Source organism: Phasianus colchicus, chromosome 15 (genome assembly GCF_987193195.1).
Source record: "Phasianus colchicus chromosome 15, bPhaCol1.hap1.1, whole genome shotgun sequence".
In the NCBI taxonomy this organism is placed as follows: Eukaryota; Metazoa; Chordata; class Aves; order Galliformes; family Phasianidae; genus Phasianus; species Phasianus colchicus.
Genome location: NC_143450.1, coordinates 5,079,329 through 5,102,463, shown reverse-complemented (window position 1 = coordinate 5,102,463; position 23,135 = coordinate 5,079,329). Strand labels below are relative to the sequence as shown.

Genomic DNA, 23,135 nt, shown 5'->3' with positions numbered 1-23,135 from the left:
TGCCACACAAAAGCTTAGCATACACCTACAGTACTGTCTCACATTTGCAGTGGGGCAGGAGCTTCTTTTGTGTTGCTTACAGAAATAGTTGCATATAGGTTGCCTGCATGCACATAGATGAATATTAAGCAGCACTGCCAGCTTGGGCCACTCCTTATAAAGTTTCCCTTCTATGTTCAGTACTATCTGAAAAACATATGATTTACTGCTTTGTGGACTTCATGAGGTCTGCATCAAATCTTGCTACTGCTCCAGAATATCCTTCCAAAGCAGCTTCAGCTTTGCTACAGCACTATGGTGTGCAGTACCCAAAGAAACACACTGACAGCCTCTCTAAGAGGAAGGGATCTATAGCACAGCTTGTTTTAGCAGTGTTTGAAAAAAGAAAGCCCCATCCATTCTCTTGTCAGGCCACAAAAGCATAGATGTCACAGCCATTTCTCAGTGGGACACCTGTAATATAGATACTGGTACAGAGAAGCAATTATTCATATGCATTTCTTAATAGCCTGTGTTTCTTGAAAGGAGTGTAAGGTGACACTTATTTTGAACAAGGATCTTTCTAAGCTAGCTAGAATTAGACTTGAGAATCCTGGAAATTTTATTTTTTTTTCTGTACCAAAACTCATATATATTATTTGTGTATGTTTCAGAATTAAATTTAAAATGAAGGCAAGAGGCTGATAGTCCTGGTAAAAGAGAAGGCTGACTCTTTTTCTGTACAAATACAGAGAGAATCAATAGCCTGAGTTTAGGGCTCCATACTGAAGGAAAATGAACCATCAGAGCCTCACATAAGGAAAATGCAGCGTCCAAACTAACACTGAGGGAATTCTCACATCATACGTATGTCCAAGGCTTCTCATTTCGATAGAACAGAAAAAAGAGATGATCATCAAATTCCTCTATAGCACACCATATCTTAAAACAAAAAATGTTTCCTAAAGAAACACACACTTCAAATACAGGTGCAGTAGCTGAAGACCTTGGAAATCTTCACTTGCAACATACTTTTGGAAGCCTAAATGTGTAGCCAAGATCACATTAGGTTTTCAACCAAGCAAATCCTTTGGAATGCAATAGTGCTGAAGGTGAAAACATCTGGCACAGCTAAGGTGCAGCAACAAGAAAACAAATCCAAACAAATTCCTAAATGATACAGGTCCTAGGTCAACATGACATAAGCAAAAACAGTGAGCTACAGCTGCTCTCCATGTCAAAAAAGCACACTCCAGTCACTGCACACTACAATTACTGCAGCAGTCAGGAGCTCTGTGTGTGTAATTACATGGGGAGCCAGCAGAGATGGTTGTACGTGTTGTAGAGGGAGAAACAGGGACTCCAGTACTCAGCTGAATGCTTAATAATAAGAATGCTCAATCTACTACATACTGACTAGGATTTGGTGGCAAGACTAATTTGCTGCATAAAGATGAAAAAATAAACTGGTTATGAAGAAGCTTTCAGTTGGAACATGCAGAAATAAAAGCATCCATCTAATTTTGGTTACTTTCTTCCTGAATTGTTCTCCCCTTTTTTTTTTAATCCATAATGGGTCCACATGCAGGGCACCTCATGTACTTTCCATACAGACATACTTTGGCATGAACAGTGTGTTTAAACCAAGAGTTTAGATCTCCAAAGCTAAGTGAGCCATTGCTTCAAACATCATTTGTTCCACTGATGGAAGCGAGTGAGATCATACTCACAGAACAACTTCCATGACACAAATCCTTACAATGAAGTCACCCACAATTGGAAACAAGCAGCAGGTGTACATAATCAGGTTGCTGGAAAACCTGCAGCTCAGAAAGTAAGGAAGAACTTGCAGAAACATTCATATGGTCAGTCTACAGGTCACTCCCATCAAAACAGTAATTATGCCCATTTTATAGAGGTTTCTTTAACTTCATGTGTTACTGCCCATTAGCTGAGCAGCAGCAACTATCCACATACCCTCATCTTTTTTCTTGGCAAACACAGGTTAACATATCAGTAAAAATATTAAATCCTTGGCTTACATTTGGATTATACTTTTCCTAGCAACTAAGCAACATTTTAAGTGAGTGGAGAAATAAATCTGTTGTTCTGAAACTTAAATAAATACAGGGAAAAATGTTAAAGATTTATCTTGTCACAATCACATGTGTTCTACCGCCACTTTAGTGGCACTCGAATTTCACCCTTTGTCCAACTGAAGACCAGCCTCTTTCTTCTTTGTTTTAATATAAAGGTGGCATGAGCACATATGTACTCTTTCCAAGGCAAAACTGTGAGATTAAGGATCTCTGAAGTGTCGTAGGGGATCGGACAAGAGATCCCCTACGTGACTTGAAAAGCAGATGAAAGTCTAGGGCAGCCAATTATTTTCATATTTTCATAATTTTATCTTGGAATCTGGCTGTTCAAGTGGACTTACACAAACAGAAACATTGAGAAAATTGTTTTAAAAATTCATAATTAGTAATCAGAGTTCCCACATGCAATATTTAACCACTGTAACAGAAACAAAGCAATCACACTTATAGCAAAGATGTCTTACTATCATTAAATTCGTAAGTGCTTCCTCAAGGACACAGACATATTTTCAAAATCAAGGGTGAATAGAAGCCTTGAGGAATGAAATATTCATATCCTACTACAAGCGTCTCTGTTAAAAATTGCAAAGAAGGCATAGAATATTAACCCTTTAAGTGAATTCTGGTGACCTGTTAGAAAAACATGCTGAAACACATCTGGATATTGTTGAAATTAGGCTGAATACATCCTGGGATTCAAGTTAAGTTTGAGAATAGTTGCATGCTTAAGTCATGAAGGGGCAGTTCTACTTACAAACATGCCCAATTGACACTATAAGGACTGAAAGACATGACCGAATACCATATATACAAAAGTGCAAGTACACTTCAAATTAGGATGCTAAATACATATTTTGACTAGTACCAATTAATAAGAACTGTTATTTTTTTCCTCAATAACTTAGAGAATTGATGTTCCTCCACTACTGAAAACCATTAGCACATTATTTTCAGAGCTGTCCATGTTTTGATAGTATCAGTGAGGCTGCTACACTAAGCAATAATAAAAGGAGCAATATTTTTTTAAGGGCTGTAAATACACCAAGATAAAAAAAGGAAAGAAATGTCAAATTTTGTAAATTCTGGCTCCCATTGACAGATACAGAGTTGAGTCATTGCAAATCCTAATTAACTTACAAGTGTGGGCTGAATGGGGAAAGCAGTCATACTATACATCTTCAGCAGTGTTGTCATCTCACATAACTACCTACAATAGAGTGCTTCTAGGAAATGAACACATTTGCATTTTGGATTTATTTGTGAAAGATCATTATGCCCTGTCTAGGTCCCAGTGCCCAAGAAGTCAAAAGCAAACCTCCTCCTGCCTTTACTGTCCGTGGATCAACCTAAAAATATATCAAAGAAGAAAACTTTTCTTCAAGACACCAGTAGGAACCTGCCAGGACCAACATGATACTTAGGCAGGGCCAAAGCAATGCAGTCTTATTACAAGCAGCTTTAGCTTCTCTTGCTATAAATTCTAATATTCGTCATCTGCAGCTGAAAAAAGGAAGCTGGGCATCTTCTAACAAAATATGACAAAGACACATCTGTGCAAACAAGGCAAGGACTTTACAAACTGATTCAGAGTTACAGCTATGAAGGAAATACAGAAGCAATTGTGCAAGAAGCAGGCAAGCACTGCTTGCAGCACTGAGAGAACAAGCTTTCAGTGACTACCACTAGATTTGACCCATGACTTGAAAACAGTCAATAAAAATAATCTGGTTGTCTTTATTTCTTTGTCCACCAATTTCAATTTCAAGGGGGCTTTGGGGGCTACAGAAAACAAATGAAAACAAAATCTAGGTTCAAAACCTGAAATGCAATAGCTCCAATAGTTTGTTTTTATTGGACAATTAGTGTCTATTTTCAGGGCAGTGTGAAGTGAATTAATCAGACAACTTCCACTTACAGCAACATCAGGGTCCACATTCACAGCTGGAAACAAAGAGCAGACTTTCTCTCCATATTTATCAATCTGTACTTTATTAAAATGGACACATTATAAGAAGTACATAAGAATATTTTAACAGCAATGGAACTGCTTCAAAGAAGTACTGAGAAATATAAGACAGTTATCAGAAAAGCTTAGATTAGAAATTTCAAATTCACGTTCAGTAGGACTGGAGTGTTTTGTCCTATTAGGCTCTTCTGAAAATCTAAGCATTAGCTACTTGTTTTCTTCTGATATTTATCTTATTCGACTGAAATCCAAGAAGGCTGTTGTTACAAAACTACTCCACTGAACCTAATGAAGCTTTGGGGAGCTCAAGTGTAAGATAAGCTATGCAGCTCTGAATCTGAAGAAGCTGCTTTACATGAACTCCTCCTGTGCACTGCACTAACATGGCAAAACATGCAGTCATTCTGCCTGAAATTGGCAACATAAAATTGGCAACAGTTCTAATGGTTTTATGAATGACAGCCCGATGGTTTCAAACCTGTGATTTCAGGACAGGGTTTTCTTTCTTTAAATGAGGTCTTCCAAATAGAAATAAGTAAGACTTTTGATTTTGAAACTCGAATGCTATTTCCTTGTAAAGAAAGTATGGAACAAAAACACCACAACATGTTCACATTTTAAGATAACTTACATTGTAGACAAAGAGACTAATGTGCTGAAGGCTCCAGGTGTGATGGTGCTGATGTGATTGTCGTACAGAGAAAGAAGCCTCACTGAGCTCAGTCCAGCAAAGGTGTCATTGTTTATGCAGCTGATAGAGTTGCTCCTCAGCATTCTGAAAAGATTTAAGAAAGAAATTAAGAAATATTTACAGTGGGTACAGTTTCAGGCTAGGATGTTCTGTTTCTAGGGCATCAACAGATGGTTTGGCAACCACTGGGCTCCATTTTTACTGACTGCTGTAGGACTAAGCAGCTAGAGGAGGGCGAAACTCACGTAAACATTGTCTCCAGAATTTAAAATACGTTTCTTCTATACAACATTGGAAACTAATGGGAAATTGACATGTGAAATTAGTTTGGAATCAAGTGGTAAACTTGAATTAAATACTCTCAAGTCTCTTGATTTAGTAAGTGTCTGAGAGCAAGATGTATTTCAGAGACGCATTGAGAAAGGCTGTCAGAAATGTGTGACAGTAACACTAACTGCATTGCTTCTATCATGGATGTAATCCACAATGCAAAAGCATGGAAGGAAACAGAGTCCTTAGCAGAAATGAAGGAATAGCTTAAGAAAGATTTCCAGATGTAAAGCAAGCTCTGAAATCTTGTTAGTACCAATGACAGGGCAGAAAGCAGTTCCCATTCCATAACTGTTTTATTTTTTGTTCTGTGTTTGTACCAGATGAATCAATGCTGTGTTTCAGAAGATATTTCTATCTCTGAGTTGTTATGGTAACAATGAACTCCACGATAATTTCTAATTAATCTGAAAGACTGTAGTGTCTTGTTTCTCTCCACAGCCAAAAAAAAAGGCTTATGAGCATTTGTTACAATTCATGCTACTCAACAGCTGGATCTGTAAACATCACCATTGTAATATCTCTACTTAGGTGAAAAATTATTCAGTAATTAAAGCACACAATCAGAAATACACAGAATACATGCAGCTCATGCCGTTCCAGTGGATTGATGCTCTGAATTGAGGACTGCTCATTCTATGGTATCAGATTCTTGCAGTGAGCAACGAAAATCCAGACTCTGTCAGAAGGCTGGCCTGCAACCTCCTGCAAGTTGGGCATTTAGGTATTAGATCAGTAGACTCTTCAGAAACACCAAAGAGAGATTAAATATAGCAGAGGAGAAATCACAGTGCAATCACAAACACTCAGTGTGTAAGACCTGGATATCGCACTGCTTTAGCATTACTGTTCTCTGCATATAGTAATCCTCACAGCCACCACAGTCTCAGTAGTTTTTGTGTTGCAACAGGAATGAAGCCTTCAGAAATTCCCAGACACAGAGACTCACTTACTATCTTGTACATGGAGTAGGAAGCTGCTTGAAAGCCAGGGCAAGGTCACAGGCTCCAAAAGGTGAGTGTAAATACAAAAAAAAAGGCCTTCAGTAGCTTTGGTCACTTCGGGAAATTCACACATTGAAGCAGTAGGAAATAGTCTCAATTCTGTACGTGAAGTATCAGAGAATAGTTCTGAAAGGTGGTTGGATTACAATATATATTTCAAGGTGATCTATTACATTTTAGGAAAAAGTCTTAAAAACTGGACTACGACTCTGTCCAGCATGGCCTCTTCATAAAAGGTCTTAACTTTAGTGTTCAGAACAAGTTAATTAATGGATAGACATATACGTCCCTCAAGCTTAAACCTCTGCTTTCATACCATGGTGTACCATGCACTGTGTGCCCTTCCTGAATGAAAACTTATACTTACAGATCCTCATTTCATGCTGTGTGTATTTAGACTGCTTTATCAGCTAGGGAGAAATGTAGGTCAGGTCAGCAGGATAGCTTGAATATTAAGTATCTTTTTTATTAAAAAAATGCTGAATACTCTTTAGGAGCATGGCTACAGACTGCTTTACATTACGAAAATTAATTTAGTATCTATGGACGATATTTTAAATTCCCTTAGTAAAATGCATACATTAAAGAACAGATGGCTGTAACCACAGGAAAACAATGTTAAGGAATAACAGAAGAAAAGATCCCTATTCATCATTACAGGCCAAAGTCCTCCAAGTGAAGCCTGGATATTTTTTTCATACTTGGACTGAAGGAATCGTGCCATGATATTGTGCAACATAAGATGCATTTGCTGCTAATGAATACATTGCAGATTTTAAATTTCATTTCGATTCCTAGAGTTTTCTTAATGACAGCAGCCACCTCATCAAGTGTTTTCTTTTCACAGAGGGAGACTGTGCAGAAGTGGGTATTCTTCACATGCAGATCATACTCATCATCTGGCATGAATCTTTGTGGTCACCAGAGGCCTGACTGCTTCTCAGGATAGGGAAAAGGAGTTGATAGGATGCCATCTTGAAATCCTGTCTTTGAGTCTTCTTCCAATATATTTTTTAACTTGAAAGTAAATGAATGCTACTTACTATGAGCTTATGTATAAGCAACACTTATAAGAAGTAAATTGCAAAGTTGTTCTAAGAGCAAAAGTAGCATCAAACTGATTTCTTATGCATTTGTGCTCTGTGTCTCATATGCACTGTCCCCAGCCACAACCACGTTAACAGTACAGCTGCAGGTATGTTTTATAGCACTTGGGGCTATTTGGACATCCCAAAGCTATGTGTATGTTCATGGACAGTTACTCTTGGTGCAAAGTGATGGGGCAGCTACCTTCTGCCAGCAGGCCCTGCAGTAATTTGGTTAGGCCCACCTTAAATTGCTTAGCTACAACCACTTTTGGTGGTGGCAATAACTCAAGCCTTTCTTCTTTTGTTTCCTGCTGATTTCATATAACGTATAGGATATTAAAAATCCCTTAGGTTCCTCCTCTCCTCTGAGGTTTGGTTTACGCAGACCAACAATTCCAATTTGGATGGAGGGGACTGTGGTTAGATGAACTAATAGCTAACAAATACATTCCCACATGCCTTGTTTCTATAGAAAATAGTGTAAGTATTAAATGATTAAAAACACCTAATTTGGCCCATGACAGGTTCACCATCAAGTTGCTCCTGAAACTTTTGAAAATCCGTTTTCTTCTACAGAAAGTACATCAATCTCATACATCAATCTCACACCTACTCAGGACTTTACTCAGCAATTTACTGCAGGTTCATCACACTGAAACAAGACGCTGAGTTCGAGCAGTCTAGTAACAGAGATTTTAGCAAGCATTGCTGATCTTGAGTGTTCCCACTCAAAATACAGCGAAAAAGAGAAAGACAGGTCTTTGCACTCACAATGTCTTCAGCCCCGTGAGGCCTCTAAACATTCGTCCATGCACTGATTCCAGTTGATTCTCTGTCAGAATCAGCTCCTGCACTCCTGAAGCTCCATCAAATGTGCCTTCTCGAATCTCCTTGATCTTATTATTGCTCAGATTTCTGGAAAGAGACAACCAGTCACAATAAGAAAAGGATTAGTGTTTCATTCAAAACATATATCATCACACTGGAAGGGAGAAGGACAGTTATATGCATTTCAGTGGTTATCTAGAAAGCATGCAGTCAGCAAGGAGAGGATACAGCAGCTCAGAAGTGTATTTAATGTACTTACAAATAGCTCTCTTCACTCCACTTATAAAAAATACAGATCAGATTATCAAGAGTATTTAAATCCATGGAATTACCAGCTCTAATACCTCATCTCATTGATGAGAAGTTCTCAGACCTGCTATAAACAGGGTTTTTTAACACAGATTAATGTCCTTGAATTTACAGATTCTGCTTGGGAGTGGGTGCTCAGCAGAAACAATATTACTACCACTGAAATAGGGATCATCATATTGAAACATGCTTATTTAGCAAACCACAGTTTTTATTTTAAACTGACCACTGGTGTAAATGTAAAAAACTGCGTGACTGAATGCATCTGATACAAATGTTAACATGTGCACTCATGAGCTCTTAGGCGTTTAAATTTAATACCATCTTTTAGAATGAAATGAGTATCATTTAATTCTCAGTTCACACCTACTGCAATACACAACACTATTTTCTAAATATTTACTCTGCCTCTGCAGCCTCAAGACGTTTGTCGTAGATCAACACTGGAGAACTTCAGTCTAAAAAGTCAAATGAAGTCCTGATGGAATGAAAAGTGAATCTTCTGAATATTTCATATTTGTGAAAAACCCAGTGAATAGAGAACTTCTGAATGATAAAATGCCCTTAGAGATGCATAAAAATAAATGGCTATTAATTATTTAAAATACTTATGTAAAAGGCCGTAAGCACATGAAAACCTTGGGCCTCAGTCCTTCAAGCACGCCCTTATGAAGTCCTGTACAGACTGTATGAGTAATCCTATTTGTTTAGGCTTTTGACAGGCAGCACTATTTTTGTTTTACTGTCTACAATAAAAAAGAGAAAGTAAAACATACACTCTTGTTCCCAAGAAGATGCCAAATTCCAACACTACTGCTAATACTGAACAATATCTTATTCCAGAAATGATCCCACTACACACAGCATGAGTAATAGTTTCAAAATCCAATTCCAGGTGATATAAAACAAATGACAAAGTATCAGCTTAGCACCTGGGCTACAATGCTCAGAAGAACAGGCAATCTTGTTGGGATAAAAGTCGACAGAAGACATGGCAACAGGACAGCCTGGCCTCAGACACGAATAATGTAGGTCTTGCTCTTTTCAGAAGTCATCACTTAATTAAAAAATGTTGAGTCTTGGAGATATGTTTCATGTGGGAAACTTGAGTATGCTGGTTTATGTCTGCTGAAATACTGTCAGACACCGGGCCCAGCATGTGGTCCATCACCTCTTGTGCATTCCGTGACCAGAAAGGAGCATGCCAGCAATCAGACAAAAATGATATAGAAGTATATAGAAAACTTAAATGCTGGTTTTGCTTTCCAGGGGCTTTGTACTTTGTGCTAACACTTACACAAAGACTTAACGTGAGTTAAAAACAAGTCAGGGATGGATATTCTGACATATGCATTTAATTTGGGGCTCAGCTATTTCTATAATGGAAACGTTTATAGCTCAGCATCTCTTTTGAATACTGGCATAAATAATTGCTCCCAATGATCCCTTTCATAGTTAAGTTCACACCATGATGCTCATTTGTGCAAAAATAAATGTATAACTAAATAAATGCTTGTGGTGGGAAAGGAGCATGAGTTATTAAAAGACTTTTGACTTTCAACTCACAGACTGCAAACTGACCTATATTTATAGTTAAATGTTTTACTAGTTATTTTTTTACCATCTAAAAGATATCTAGTCACGTTTCCTAAAAATTGATGCAATTTTAATGGATGATCATATACTCAAGGCAAAAAATGCAAATACTGGAGAGGAAGGCTGGCTACTATTTGCCAAGGATTTGGCACCTTTACACCAGCCAAACCATCTCAATTTTCTTTGCTTGCAAGGAATCTCTATAGAGAAGCAACTTCATTCAGTAAAGTGAATAAATGCCCTGTCATTTCAACAACATAAAATTATCCAAAAATAAGCCAGCAGTTGCAGAAAAGCCCAATTACATGTACCCTTCCCATGCAAGAGATCTGAAAATCCAAGATTAAATAGTATAACAAAGTTGCAAGAGAAAAGATTTACAATAAGTAAAGAAGACAGTGCCCTATAACACCACTTGAAGTACTGTCAATTACAGATTTATTTGTTTTCCCAAATTAAAGTTTCACTTATCAGAATGCAACAAAAAGTCGGTAGATGACAGCATTTACTCTTCTGAGTGAATGTATCATCCCTAAGGCCTTACCCACTAGAATAACAGACATGAGAAATTACATACTTTGCAGTCTAGAATTACCAGAAAAATAATCAACTGCTGATACAAATCTTGAAAAATAAAAGCAGTGAAACTTTTGCCTGCTCTGCAACTCAAGAGAGCTTCAGTCTGTCCTTCCCAGCACTAAAATAATGTTTCCTAGATGATGACTGCAGCACTTGACAAGGAACTTTTTTTTTTTCTATGAGAAAAATTCTGACAGGCTTTACAGCAAACCCCCATTATAGAAAAACCCCATAGTCTCAGAGTGCTATGCTTCTCTCAGGAATTGCTCTTGAAATACTGAAAGATAGTGGAAAAGAAAATGAGTCCTGAGTATTTCCCAAGGTACATACGGCCTCTGGCAGAATCCAAAGAACACAGTCTGATAGTGATAGGGCAAGGGGGAATGGCTTTAAAGGAAAAGAAGGGAGATTTAGATTAGATGTTAAGGAGAAATTCTTTACTCTGGAGCCTGGAACATGCTGTCCAGAGGAGCTGTGGATGTCCCAGCCGTGGAGGTGCTCAAGGCCTGGACAGGTTTGATCTGATCTGTTGGGAGGTGGCCCTGCCCATGGCTGGGTCTGGGGAGGGCTGAAATTGGATAAACTTCAAGGTCCCTTCCAACACCTTCCAGCCATTCTACGTTCTACAACTCTGTAGTCAACCTGGTCACTCTAGAGGGCTCTTGTTTCCTAAGGACTCCCTGATTTACCATAGTGATAAATTTTAATCCTATTTCCAGACATTTACTTTAGGGAAGAGGTCAAAAGAAAATTTCAGAAAGGCAAGGTTTACTTTATGTGTTGCTATGAATAGGAAATGAACAGATTTAGGAAGCTCTCAAGGTGAGACTGTTCACACAGTTCACTTTTCAGTCAGATTTCACTAAGCTTATGGCTAAAGTTTATAATAATATTATTTCTGTTGATCTTCTTACTTCAACACAGAACAAGCTGGGTGCTACGCAGACTTAACAGAACCATTCATCCTGCCATACCTTCCGTGTTAATTTTAACATTTCACTGTGGTGTTCATTGCCAAATTACCACAAACACAGCCACCAGAGTGCAGCCCAACTGCAAAAACTCTGCTTGGTTCTTTTATTTTCTTTTATTTTTCTGCTTGTTCTGAGAGGAGTTTTCCCTAGAATATAACAGGCTGTTGGTGTGTTTAGAGTTTTAAAGTATAGTTTAGGAGAAGATCCCCAAAGCTATTGCATTCTTGAGGAGAAATGAAGCTTGCAGCAAGTATTTTACAGCTTGTAACAAGTCTGGCTGGCTTTTACAGAGTGAGTTCTTCTCTGGAACAGGATGGCACTGGAAGACTTAAATACTACAGACAGACACAGAAATATACTCAGTGACATTCATACACTCATGCAGTAGAGAAGATTGATGGTATCACTGAAAAAGGAGGCCTGTGATAAGCCCACACAACATTCCACAATTTCATTTCCACTAAATAAAACTTATTTCTATATAATAAGTGACAGGCGACTGCAACCTCAATTGCCATGGCAAAGTTTCTGCTTAGGGAACACACAGCAGGTAACAGCTGATTCTGACTTTTGTCTCCTCAAGAAACTTCAGGTTCTGCTTATTAAAACAACTACTGAACTACTCCCCGTAGTTTAACTGGGCCTGTCCATCTAAGAGGTAACTCACTCTGTTTCCTTAAATTTACATCAAAAACAACGAATTCTGCTACGGTAGTAGAGAACTATAAAACTTCAATCCTTCCTCCTTCCTTGAAGTCCAAGGCAACGCGTATTCTAACAAACAAATAACTTGAACTTACATTTTTCTGAGGTTGGGCAATTTCTTGAAGAGTCCAATAGCTTCCAAAACAGAAATATCATTGTCATTCAGACGCCTGATGGGAAAAAAACAAAAAGACATTTAATGCTTCACAGATCTCTTTAGATATATCTCTGTGACATACAGGACTGTCAGAAAGAGAGAATTATGACCTTTGCAAATAAGATACTATCTGCCATGTGCTCAGACTCCCGGAGCGTAAAAAGATATAAAAGCTTAAGATGCCTTTAAGAGTGTGATGCCAAAGGACATCGTAAGAATGCCTTCTTTCAATGTATACAGTAATATATTATTAACCTCCACCATCACAAGGCTTTGTTTGCATGTCTAAACCTCCCTCGTGCATCCCGTAAAAGAGATGTGCAGTTGGAGATCTGGTCCATTTAAATAGAAGCAGTTTGATACCAAGTTATTTCCCATAAAATTTCATTGATCTTCAAAAATAATGCAAAAGCTGCCATCCTGGCAGGCTTGGGATGCAAATGCTTTCTCTGATGGAGCTCAGTTTTTCTACACAGAGACTATTCTTTGTTTCTGGACGTCACTCTCCTATATTCTTCTATCTTAACTTCAGAACAACAGTTCACATACTGTTTCTTAAGGTCAAAAGAAGACAATTATGTTTGAAAAAGACAATTACGTTTGGCACAAAGGCGTCAAAGGTCAAAAGAAGAGGAGCCATGAAAACAGCTCGTGTGAGCCATGTGACAAAGCAGTATGCCAAGAAGACACAGAGAAGCAGCTGATGCACAGGGCCACGGCTCCTTTCTCATGTCTGTATTTAGCATGAGAGCTAAGGAGGTAAGAAAGCTGTGGTGCTCCTCCAGAATAAAATTAACCTAGCCGGTTTCACATGGCAAGGTGCCATGGTGAAGGCAGAAGGTGCCTTGACTTGCCGAGCCCTTATACAGCCATTAAAATCTAGGAAAACCAACATGCCTGACTGAGCACATCTTGGAGAGGCAGCACTTACAGATCAGTGGTATACTCAGGAAGGTGGCTGGGTAACCGGGTGAGCTTTTGGTTGGAGCAGTCCACAACTGTTCCCTCACAGCGACACTTCTCAGGACAGACAAGATCCATGAAACACTTCCCACTGAATTTACTTCTGTAATCCTCTGACCCTGCAATAAAGGGAAAATACATTCCAGCAAACAGCTCCTGATAACTGCAGCAATCAGGGACTTATGGAACTGGTTTTCAACACTGCCTCCTGTCAGCTACAAGCTCCTGCACTCAATTTTAATACTTGCAAAAAGTTTTTTCAACAGTTTTTCAAATGACTCTCCCAGACTAGCCTCTGCTTTTTCATTCTTCCCTTGACAAATTAATTTCTTGTCTATCTAACCAGCATACCTGTTAAGGCATTTTTTTTACATCTCTAGCTAGCTGAGGGGTCTGCTTCAAAGAAGCTCCAGCAAAGTTACTTTTTCAGATTTTGCACTTATTCCAGCAGGTAGGAGGGATCTCATGAAGGCAGGAGTTATTTTGACACATTCAAATGACAAAAATTTTCTAATGAAGTCATTAAAAAAAAACAACAAAATTTTCAAACCTCAGCTCTTAGAGCTATCTTAGAGAGCAACCCTGTATAAAAGTACCTTGTCAACTATTTCCAACAATTAGATACCTTTATTAACTACATTAAACAAACAGCAGAAGAAAGTAATAGCACTTTAAATCATTTTCATTTTAATTAAGAAACGGGTAGACCATACTTAGTGAGAAGCACTCCCTCATGTGCCATTATACCATCATTGCCAGACCTCTATGACTAGGTTTTTTGACCCATTCTAATGAAATGCTTTTCCAATTAGGCTCAGTGAACTAATCTGTCCTTTTCTGATTTGGTTTTTCTCTTTTAATAACAGCATGTTTGAAACTTGATCTCTGTGTTTCATGGAACCAGCAGCATTAATAAATGTGTATGCAATCAAAGCGTTGCCAAGACAGACCCCGCCATGCAATACCTGCCCACTCACTTCATATTTCACAACGGAAACTCCAGAATTGTCTCAGGAATTCTGTAAAATGTCCAGCAATCATAACTACCAAGAAATAGTTTTAACTTTTGCAGAGTCCTAAAAGCCAATTTCAACGCTTTCTCAGGAATGAGAGCATGTTCAGATTTTGTAAAGAACCATAAAACAGCAGTGGAAACTTCAGCTGAAATTTTGTTTTAGAGACTGGGCAACATTCTTTACCTGCTTCCCTCTTCCAGACTGATAATTACACCAGTACTCATTTCATCAATGGACACTATTTTTTTTCAGAAGGAAAAAGGAATCACCTAAAATCTCTGTTATTTTAACTTCTTTACACATTACCTGCACTGGGTGATGCACTGAAAGCAAGCAGTTCTGCAAGCAATCTAACATTTTGATTCCACTGACACACTTGGGTTTGGTTTTGTAATTCCAGGTTAGATTATGACAAACATTACATGCAGCTTTGTACACTACCACCTTTGTGGTGCTAATCACCTGCAGCTTATCATGGTTCTTCTAAATTACACATCTATAGTGAGAGTTGACTACTGTTTTTTAGCCTGATGGCACAGCACTTAAAATATGAGAAGCACTGGGCATTTTGAAGTATTTCTAACATACTTAACATTTCTTCTTACAACCATAATTTAAATTGCTTTTTTTTTTTTTTTTGGTGGGGGGAGGAGGGGAAAGAAGCACATCTGATCTCCAGTCCTAAAAATTGCAGGCTTGGCAGTCTGGATAAAATGTCAAGTAACAAACGTACAATTTCTTGATTCCATAAACAGCTGTATTTGTTTAGGCTTATAAAGCAGTACTTATGGTTGCTTATGATTCCTCAAAACAATGCCAGCCATGAACAGCTACAAGGATCAGTTTATTAAAACTGCTACAGCTATAGTATACATTGAAAACAAAAACAATTTTGCAGTGATCAGAAAGTGTCTTGGAATTCCTCAAATTAACCCTTGAAGAAGCAATTCTAACTTTCACTGTACAAGCATTCTTTGAATGAATAATCACAACCATCATGAGGTTACACAGGGTAAGATTTTATTAAGTATACATTTTTGTCAGCTTACAGATACAGGATTAATATTCCTAAGGAAAAGAAAGAAGGAGGAGAAAGTAAGTGGGATGTTTTGTGAAGGAGAAAAGAGTGTATATAACATCACAGGGTGATAGATGGTTTTGTTGTTTTTTTTCTTTCGCAGAAGCTTTTTGGCAGAGTCAATAACGGATATTTACCACGTTTTGACTTATCTTACTGACACTCCTGATGATGTATAACTTTCCAGCCTGCACCAACCATAGGAAGCTGTAGTCATGCGGCCATCAGTGCACTGCCTCCACATTTGCAGCAGGGGAAAGCCCTCTCAACTCAGCAGGAGAGGAAGGGACCTTCATACTTTCCTTCCTTCCTTGTTGTATTTTATTTAACTTTATAAAGTATTTTATAAAATAAAGTTTTGAATACGAATTACCCATGTAGGCACAATCAGAAGCACACAAATACGCTCAGCAAGTACTTAGTCACCCATTAGGCCGTGAGAAAGCAGGAATCACCTGCCAACAACTAAACCAAATTTACTGTTTGACCTCAGCCTTGAGGTCACTTTGACAGGTGGCTGCTCTATTAAGATATTCCCATCTGGGATACTAATACGAAATGGAGCCATCTGCTTGCAGAACTAGTTAGGTACATACACCCATTGCTATCTTTACTGCTGTATTGCTACAGGGCTCTGAGTGGATATGACAGGAATCAGGCAGCACAAACAACAACCCATGCATGTAGTACTTCTTGCATTTCCTAAAATCACCTGTGGGAAGCCATGGAAAAGAGATGCAGGATGTGCACAGAGCACGCACTTGACTTTATTTTACTATTCCAGAGCAGCCATTTGGTCATTTTATTACATTTGAAAGCACACGTGCAGTGTAGATGAGAACTCTGTGAATCCTGGCTGAATGTAAAACATGACCAGGAGTTTTCAGCAATTTCCAAAAGGAAGAAGTATTCTTAATATCAGTATTATGAGGAGCCAAGGCAAGAGCAAGGCATGTATTTTATTGAGGGTAATGCTATTTATCTGAATTGCTAGTTACACTGATAACATTTTCATTTCACAATCTACGTGACACTGCAACCAGGTATCAGTGCACTGTAATTCATGCAGCATCAGTGAGCAACACCAAAGGCCATTTTATAGAACAGCAGTACTGTGATAAAGAAACACTGCATTTCCAAGCACTCACATATTTCAGGGGCCTCTCTAGTATTCACACAGAGAAATTAAGCAGCACAGACAAAGAACTTTTTCTGCTCTTGTAAGCAATTGCTTAGCAAACCTGATTTCAGTTTTAAAAATGAGCAATTCCAAAAAGACTCAAAAGGAGTGCTGAATGATGCGCTCTGGAAAAAATCAAGCTGTTTTTATTCAGAGGCGTGATGACTGACCTGATATTTTCCTTCTATAAAACATGGATCCAACTGTCTGAAATTTGGCAAAAATAAGATCACGGACATCACGGGTCTAACACTTGGCCAAAATCCCAGGAATCCTGACACTTACTTCTTTACTTAACCACTTGATCACAATTTTCATACATTTTCAGAGGAAAAAAAAAACACAGGATGTACATTGTTTTGCATCATTTCCCATCCAAAGATCTAAAAATCACATATGTCCTCCTCCTGAAGGCTCCACAACAGGTATGCAGCAGCTCTGTGAGATTACGCAGCATTTCCATACAAGAAAACTTCTGCATGAGGCCCTCAAAGTACTTTATGAAATATGTGTAGTAATAATCTCTGGGAGGAAAGTTAGGAAGAAGTACATTAAAGGTCTTACCTATGCTGGCTGATCCAAAAGGGCTCATTAGAGTATGTTGATTCAGCTCTGTGCTATGTGATCATTGGATAACTGCTTCCATACAGGCCATGTTACCCGTGTCATTTCATGATAAAATATAATGCTTTGCAGAGTCTTCTGCAGGTTAAAGTTCTTCTGCAGCATACTTCTTCATAATGAAATGCCAGCACAGTAAGACTGCTCAAATCAGGTCCAAGGTTACGTTAAGCATCAGACATCTCATTACACAACACGGCATCCAAAAGGTCCCTCAAGCAGAAGGACTCACAGGACAGCTCAGGTAGAGAGATGCAGTTTACATTATTCATAAGGTAAGTAGACAAAAAAAGAGTTTTCATCTCTGTGAGTACGACTGGAGCCACCCTTGAATCTCATCCACCAACAGGATGCCTAACTTTTCCCTTCTAAGAGCAACTAAACAGATTAATTACTTGGAAACGGTTATTCAGCATGCAAGCCCTTTGGAAAGTCAGACCCAATGTCACCAGGGTCCCCCCAGCAGTCCCCCAGGTGCCTGGAGTCTGGTTAAGCAACACACATCACCTTTTTGACTTTTCCTATGAGAAAAGGGGAATCTCTCACCTTTTGATGGTTCTGAAAACAGCAGAAGTATCCCAGCATGCCATGCGGCAGGGAGTATGCAGCCTTCCATGGTGCTTGACAGAACCATGTTCAATTTGTATTGTTCTACCACATGGTTAGATCAAGCACAAAGGAAAACCCCATGGACAGCCAGAGTCAGAGTTAGGCAGCGCCAAAGAGAGAAGAGCGTTGAGAGGAAGCAGCATGGAGAAGCACAAGCTGAAGGTTCACTGAGAGCTGCTCTCCACTTCACCCATGCAAAAAGGTGCTGGATACAAGAGGTCATCCTTTGTGCTACAACTGCAGAACACCCTGGAGCACAATTGGGGTTAGTGTACAAGAACAGAGCCCGGGCAAATTCAGAGACAGAACTAGTACGACAGAAACTGCTACCAAGCATTGCTAATAGCTCTCTCCAGGAACGATGTGCATCTCCCAGCACATATGAAGGACTGAGCTGTGCTGCTCTTTATTAGCTACTTACACGCTCATGGTGCCTTCTCCCAGTGCAAATTCCATTTCAGTTCTCCCCACGTATTTAAATCCAACCTTAGAAATACCACAACTTGTATCAATAAGAGTAGATTCTGAGCTGATGGTGAGCCTCCGGCAGCCAACCCTCCCTAAGCTCCTTGTGAGCCACTCTCTGCTCTCAGCTCCCACTGACACTGACGACCTGTAATCACCACTGCTTTGCCTTGCTTTTTTTGGGTCTGTACTTTGTAACATGGCAGACAAGGTAGCACACGTAAGCCACTGAAGAAATATTAAGGCAAACAGGAGTATTTTGTTATTCTGCTTCTTGGCATAAAAGTTATGTGTTTTCTCCATCCCTGATTATTTCAAACAGCTTTGTTGTAACTCATTCCTGCAGCTTTAACACATAAAGTAGGGCATTCCATTTTGGCTTCACTGCTCCCTCTGAAATAAAACTCCCATTGACTTAATGTCTGCAGAGCTATGCCAGCGATGAGTGCTTTTGAAAGTCACATCTCAAATGTTCTTGGAGGCTTCATGAATGAGAGGAAGTGCCTGTCCTCTGCAACTGCTCAGAACATTTTGATGGACTTCAACGAAGGTCAACACTTGTGCCTTAAAAACATAAAATGCCACTTTCCTTAGTAAGGGCTTTGTGCTGCCCAAAGCACAAAGTCAGCATCAAGCAGATTATTCACTGCCTACAGAGAGAACAATGTGAGTACTTGGGCAGAGATGACAGATAATAGAGCAAGGGGCTCTGCTTCATTTTGTACGTTTTGCTGGGAACCAGCATTACTGCAGAGAACACCACCACACAATCACTTGCAAACTCCAGAAACTATGTACAGTGTTAACCCAGCCACCTTATGTGTGGGTTTGTTTCCTTAAAGCACTGAAAGTCAAACTAGCAGCTTTTGGGGGGAACCTGAAGATAAACCTTCATTACCCACAATCTGCCAAAGTAGACACAGCCCTAAATGATGCAAAAGTTGGATTATTAATTTTCTTTTGTTACCCATGCAGAAAAGCACAATGGACATTATTATTAACTTGCTTCTATGATTTGTTCAAAGCATCCATAACACTGGAAGCCATACCCCATATATTTAGCAATTAGTCATATGATTGGCATTTCTGCTAGTAATTCTGTATGTCTCTAGCCAAGAAAGGCTCAGAGTTTCATATCCTTATTTCCTACACCTGTTTAATAATACAGCAATTCTGGCATTCTTCAAGTAAATTCATCAGCAAGCTCATCAGCAATGGCAATGAGCTCGAGGTACCAGCACACCAAGAGTGTTCTGCCAAAATCCTAATTTACATCCCCAAAAGACATGAGAGGTGAAATTCTCAAGTATATTTTGGCCTCTCAGGATGTTGCAGACTACTGCAAAAAATATGCAGGAACAGAGCTTTTCTTCTTTCTCATTCTTTCTTTTTTTTGGCAAATGGAGTAGAAAGCACACTATTTTGTGTTAGGCACAGTAAATAATATTTCAGAAAGAAATTCCCAATTTCTAACTGTCCCATCAAGTTATACTACTTCAGGACAGGCAGAGGCAAATTTATTGTCCGTTTGCAAGTTCAAACATTCTAGAACTGGTTGCAGCAGACTAGCTCTCTTTGTACCAATGTCTCCCCAATTATTTTCTTTATCATATTGAAGTGACTGTTACATACAAAAAAAAAGTGCTAAATTTAGCATCTCTGATGAGTGTCTCTCAACTTAATCTCAACACTTGCCAATGTGATTTTGGCCCCACCTCCTGCCAACCAAACCCACCAGAAGGCACCACTTGTAAGGGGGAGAAGGGCACAAGCTGTAACCACTCAGCTTCTGTCTTAGCTAGGGAAGGCATCAGCAGAAGACAATTCAGATCTCAAATGAGTAATCTCTATTGCTCTGCATTCCACACATGGGGAGCTTAGAACAGTTGCATTACTGCATGCCTAAATGATGTGGATGCATCTGTGGCTTGCCATTCCTTGTCCTAGCTCTGGTACTACTAGTCATAGCAGTCACGTTGGGTTCCCAATGACTTTTGCTTCATAAAAATGTCATGCAAAACAAAGCTTAAATACACTCAGTCACAGAGAACAGTGAAGACTTCATGCTCATAATTATGAATTAAATACAAGATTTAATCTGCAGGTGATTTGTTGCTGTTAAACAGCATTCCAATTAGACACAATTATCCTTATGCACAACATATCCTCAGTTTTGCCACATTCAGACTCTGAAGATGATTTTGCAGAGTCTTTGTGCCTTTTTAGAAAACAAATTAACTGCATGACTCTCTTCCCCCCCCCCAAAAAAAAAAAACAACCAGAAAACCAAATCACACAGCATACTTTAACTGAATTAAAAAAAAAAAGTAAAATTTGAGTGCTGTTAATTTTCCAGTTGTCCAGATCAGAAGTGATTCATATTCCTCCCACTCATACTCAAGCCAAAGCCCTAGTGACGAAAAGCATCAGAGCTTGGCCTCAGTTGTCCTGTGCATCTTGTTCAGGATTGCTAGTGCCCACCATTTCAGCTCCAGCATGGACAAACTGCCGAGCCATCAGAGATCAGTGCCCACTCAGGCAGGAGCTGCTGGAGAGCAGAACGATGGGGACAGGCCAAATTGTGATTCCCTGAGCATGCGTCACTGCAGCACTGCAGCAAAGCAGATGAGCAGGTGCATATCAGTGCTTTTCATCAAACAGAAAATGCTAAGGACAGCGATACGCCTACATAGTCAGTAAATGACTATTTGCTTACTAAAAACGGAAGGAATTTGCAAAGCTGTCATTAGAATGATTTGCAAATTATGGGAACAATGGAGTGTTTCAATCAGATAAATTATTTATGTAAGAGCTGGATGAAATTCACTTGCCTTTCTTGACTTCTTAACACTGGTTAAGGAGCAACAATACACTGCACCATTTTGTTTTGAGAGCTCCAAGAGCTTAAATATTGACATATCATAACAGCAGAGAACTGGAGAACCTAGAGGGAACAAGGGGCAGGAAACATGACCCTGGGCAGAAAGCCCTGATGTGCAGTCTGTTTTCTCCTGGCTGGGAAAACTCTGTTCCACTGCAGTTCTACACTTCTAAGGCTGAAACAATGCAGAAAAAAAAAAAGAATGACCATTCAGGTCATCGCAAGTATAGGAATTCTGCTCCAGTGTAAACAGGTAAGCCAGGAGGTAATATGTATAAATACAGAGACTGGAAAAGACACATAAGGAACCAGGGGGAAAGCTGCAATTCCTAGCAAGAGAGTTTACCAAATACCTTTGAAAATTATGAGTGAACAAACAGCAATACATACTCTGCTGTACTGCTATCCAGTAACAACAAATCCCACAAGAGATACAACACCAGCCCTAAACATGAAAGCTAGATTCATATGGACAGCAGAGGCTGACTTTGACTGGGGTTGGGTTAAAAAGAGGCAGCATCCAAAAAGGAGAGAACTGTGCTGGCAGATGGTTTGTTGCCCTCCTCCTATTACTCCAGGTGCTTCTGACTTGTACAGCACTACCTAGAACTGAAGCATTTAAAGTCAGATAAATACGAGCTAAGCCTCAATGCAAGAGAGAGCAAGAAGACAGTTTAATTCTTAGTACTTCTAATAGGAACCTTGTTTCTAAGATTTCTGAGACTGCTAAGAATTAGAAGATAAAAGATTTCGGTGATGTGATGCTCATAGGCATGTGTATGCTTTGATTTTTATAAAAAATGGCCTATGTTTGTACAGCACGTGGAACTTTCATCACTTTTTAAATACACAATACATTGAAAAATACAAATATGTTGCAGGGAACAAAAGATACACAGCTGAATAGTTGACTAGCCCTCTGCAAAATCTATTTCATACAGTGTCACACAGCAATCAAGAATCCTGCCAGCTACCACAGAGACAACACAATCTGCTCATAGATTCATTTCCCTTCCACCTAAAGCTCAGTGCTGCTTTAGGAAACAAAACTGCTGTGCAGCAAACTTAGCCCAATTCTACTGGTCAGAAGATGTTGTTGTTCTTTTTTCCTGTTCTTACTAAAAATGGAAGCCTTCAGTGACCCAAGGCAAGAAAGTCCCATTGGAACTTTAAGTGACAGTGGGCAGATACAGTCAAAACAAAAATGATTGTAAGAATTTCATTGCTGCCATTGAAAAATGACAGTATCTCCATCTTCAAAACAGAAGACAGAATTTATTACCATTCATTTCTCCAGCTCCTCTTGCAAAAAAAAACAAAAACAAAAAACAAAACAAAAAACAAAACAAAAAAAAACAAACCAAAAAACCAACCCCAAAACAAAAACAAACACCTTTTTTTAGTCTCAAATACTATAACTGTGGGGAGACATTTAAACAAGAGGGAGGTTTATTACTATTTTGGTGCATCACATTCAATTGAAGGCAGAAAAACACAAGAAATAGTATCTATTGCAATTTGAGGCTTAAACATTTCAGACAGTATATCCAACAGCTTTGCCAGTCTCACAGCCCTGGGCAAAAACATGTCCCTTTTCCTGCTGTTCCTTCATTTCATGCTATAATGCTTCCAATTCTCATTTTAAAAGGAATTATGTACATTACCTACCTGTTGCACAGAATCTGCTTCCTATGGCTACTCATAACCTTTGCAGATGTTGCTTCATCATTATCAGTTAAAGCATGAGTCATGTTCAGAAAGGAAACAGCATCTGGGAGTACTGCCTTGATGATAAATTAAAGAAGAAAGCATGTTCTTCTTGCTAAAGACTATCTGAAGGATGGTGGGAAGTTGTAATAAAACATGAAAGAAACAATATACAGAACTAACTTTGCTAGATTTTTCTTTTCTGTTGTGCTGCATAGTTTTGTCCTCACAATTACACATAATTAATTAAATACCATTCTGTTTAGCCCATCCACACTGCTGAATGTATACTCTTGACCTTATTTTCTTG

General features: G+C 39.0%; 1 protein-coding gene across 7 annotated transcripts in view; it reads right to left on the bottom strand.

Annotated features, from left to right (window-relative positions):
• The window catches only part of SLIT3 (slit guidance ligand 3), a 538,052-nt gene that overhangs the window by 96,790 nt on the left and 418,127 nt on the right, over positions 1 to 23,135 (bottom strand). For all 7 annotated transcript variants that reach the window (XM_031598017.2, XM_031598018.2, XM_090150937.1 and 4 more), the window contains 4 exons: positions 13,237 to 13,387; positions 12,244 to 12,318; positions 7,929 to 8,072; positions 4,676 to 4,819 (listed from right to left, as the gene is read on the bottom strand). In XM_031598017.2, the coding sequence (XP_031453877.2) occupies positions 4,676 to 4,819; positions 7,929 to 8,072; positions 12,244 to 12,318; positions 13,237 to 13,387 (514 nt within the window). The remainder of the gene's footprint in view (positions 1 to 4,675; positions 4,820 to 7,928; positions 8,073 to 12,243; positions 12,319 to 13,236; positions 13,388 to 23,135) is intronic.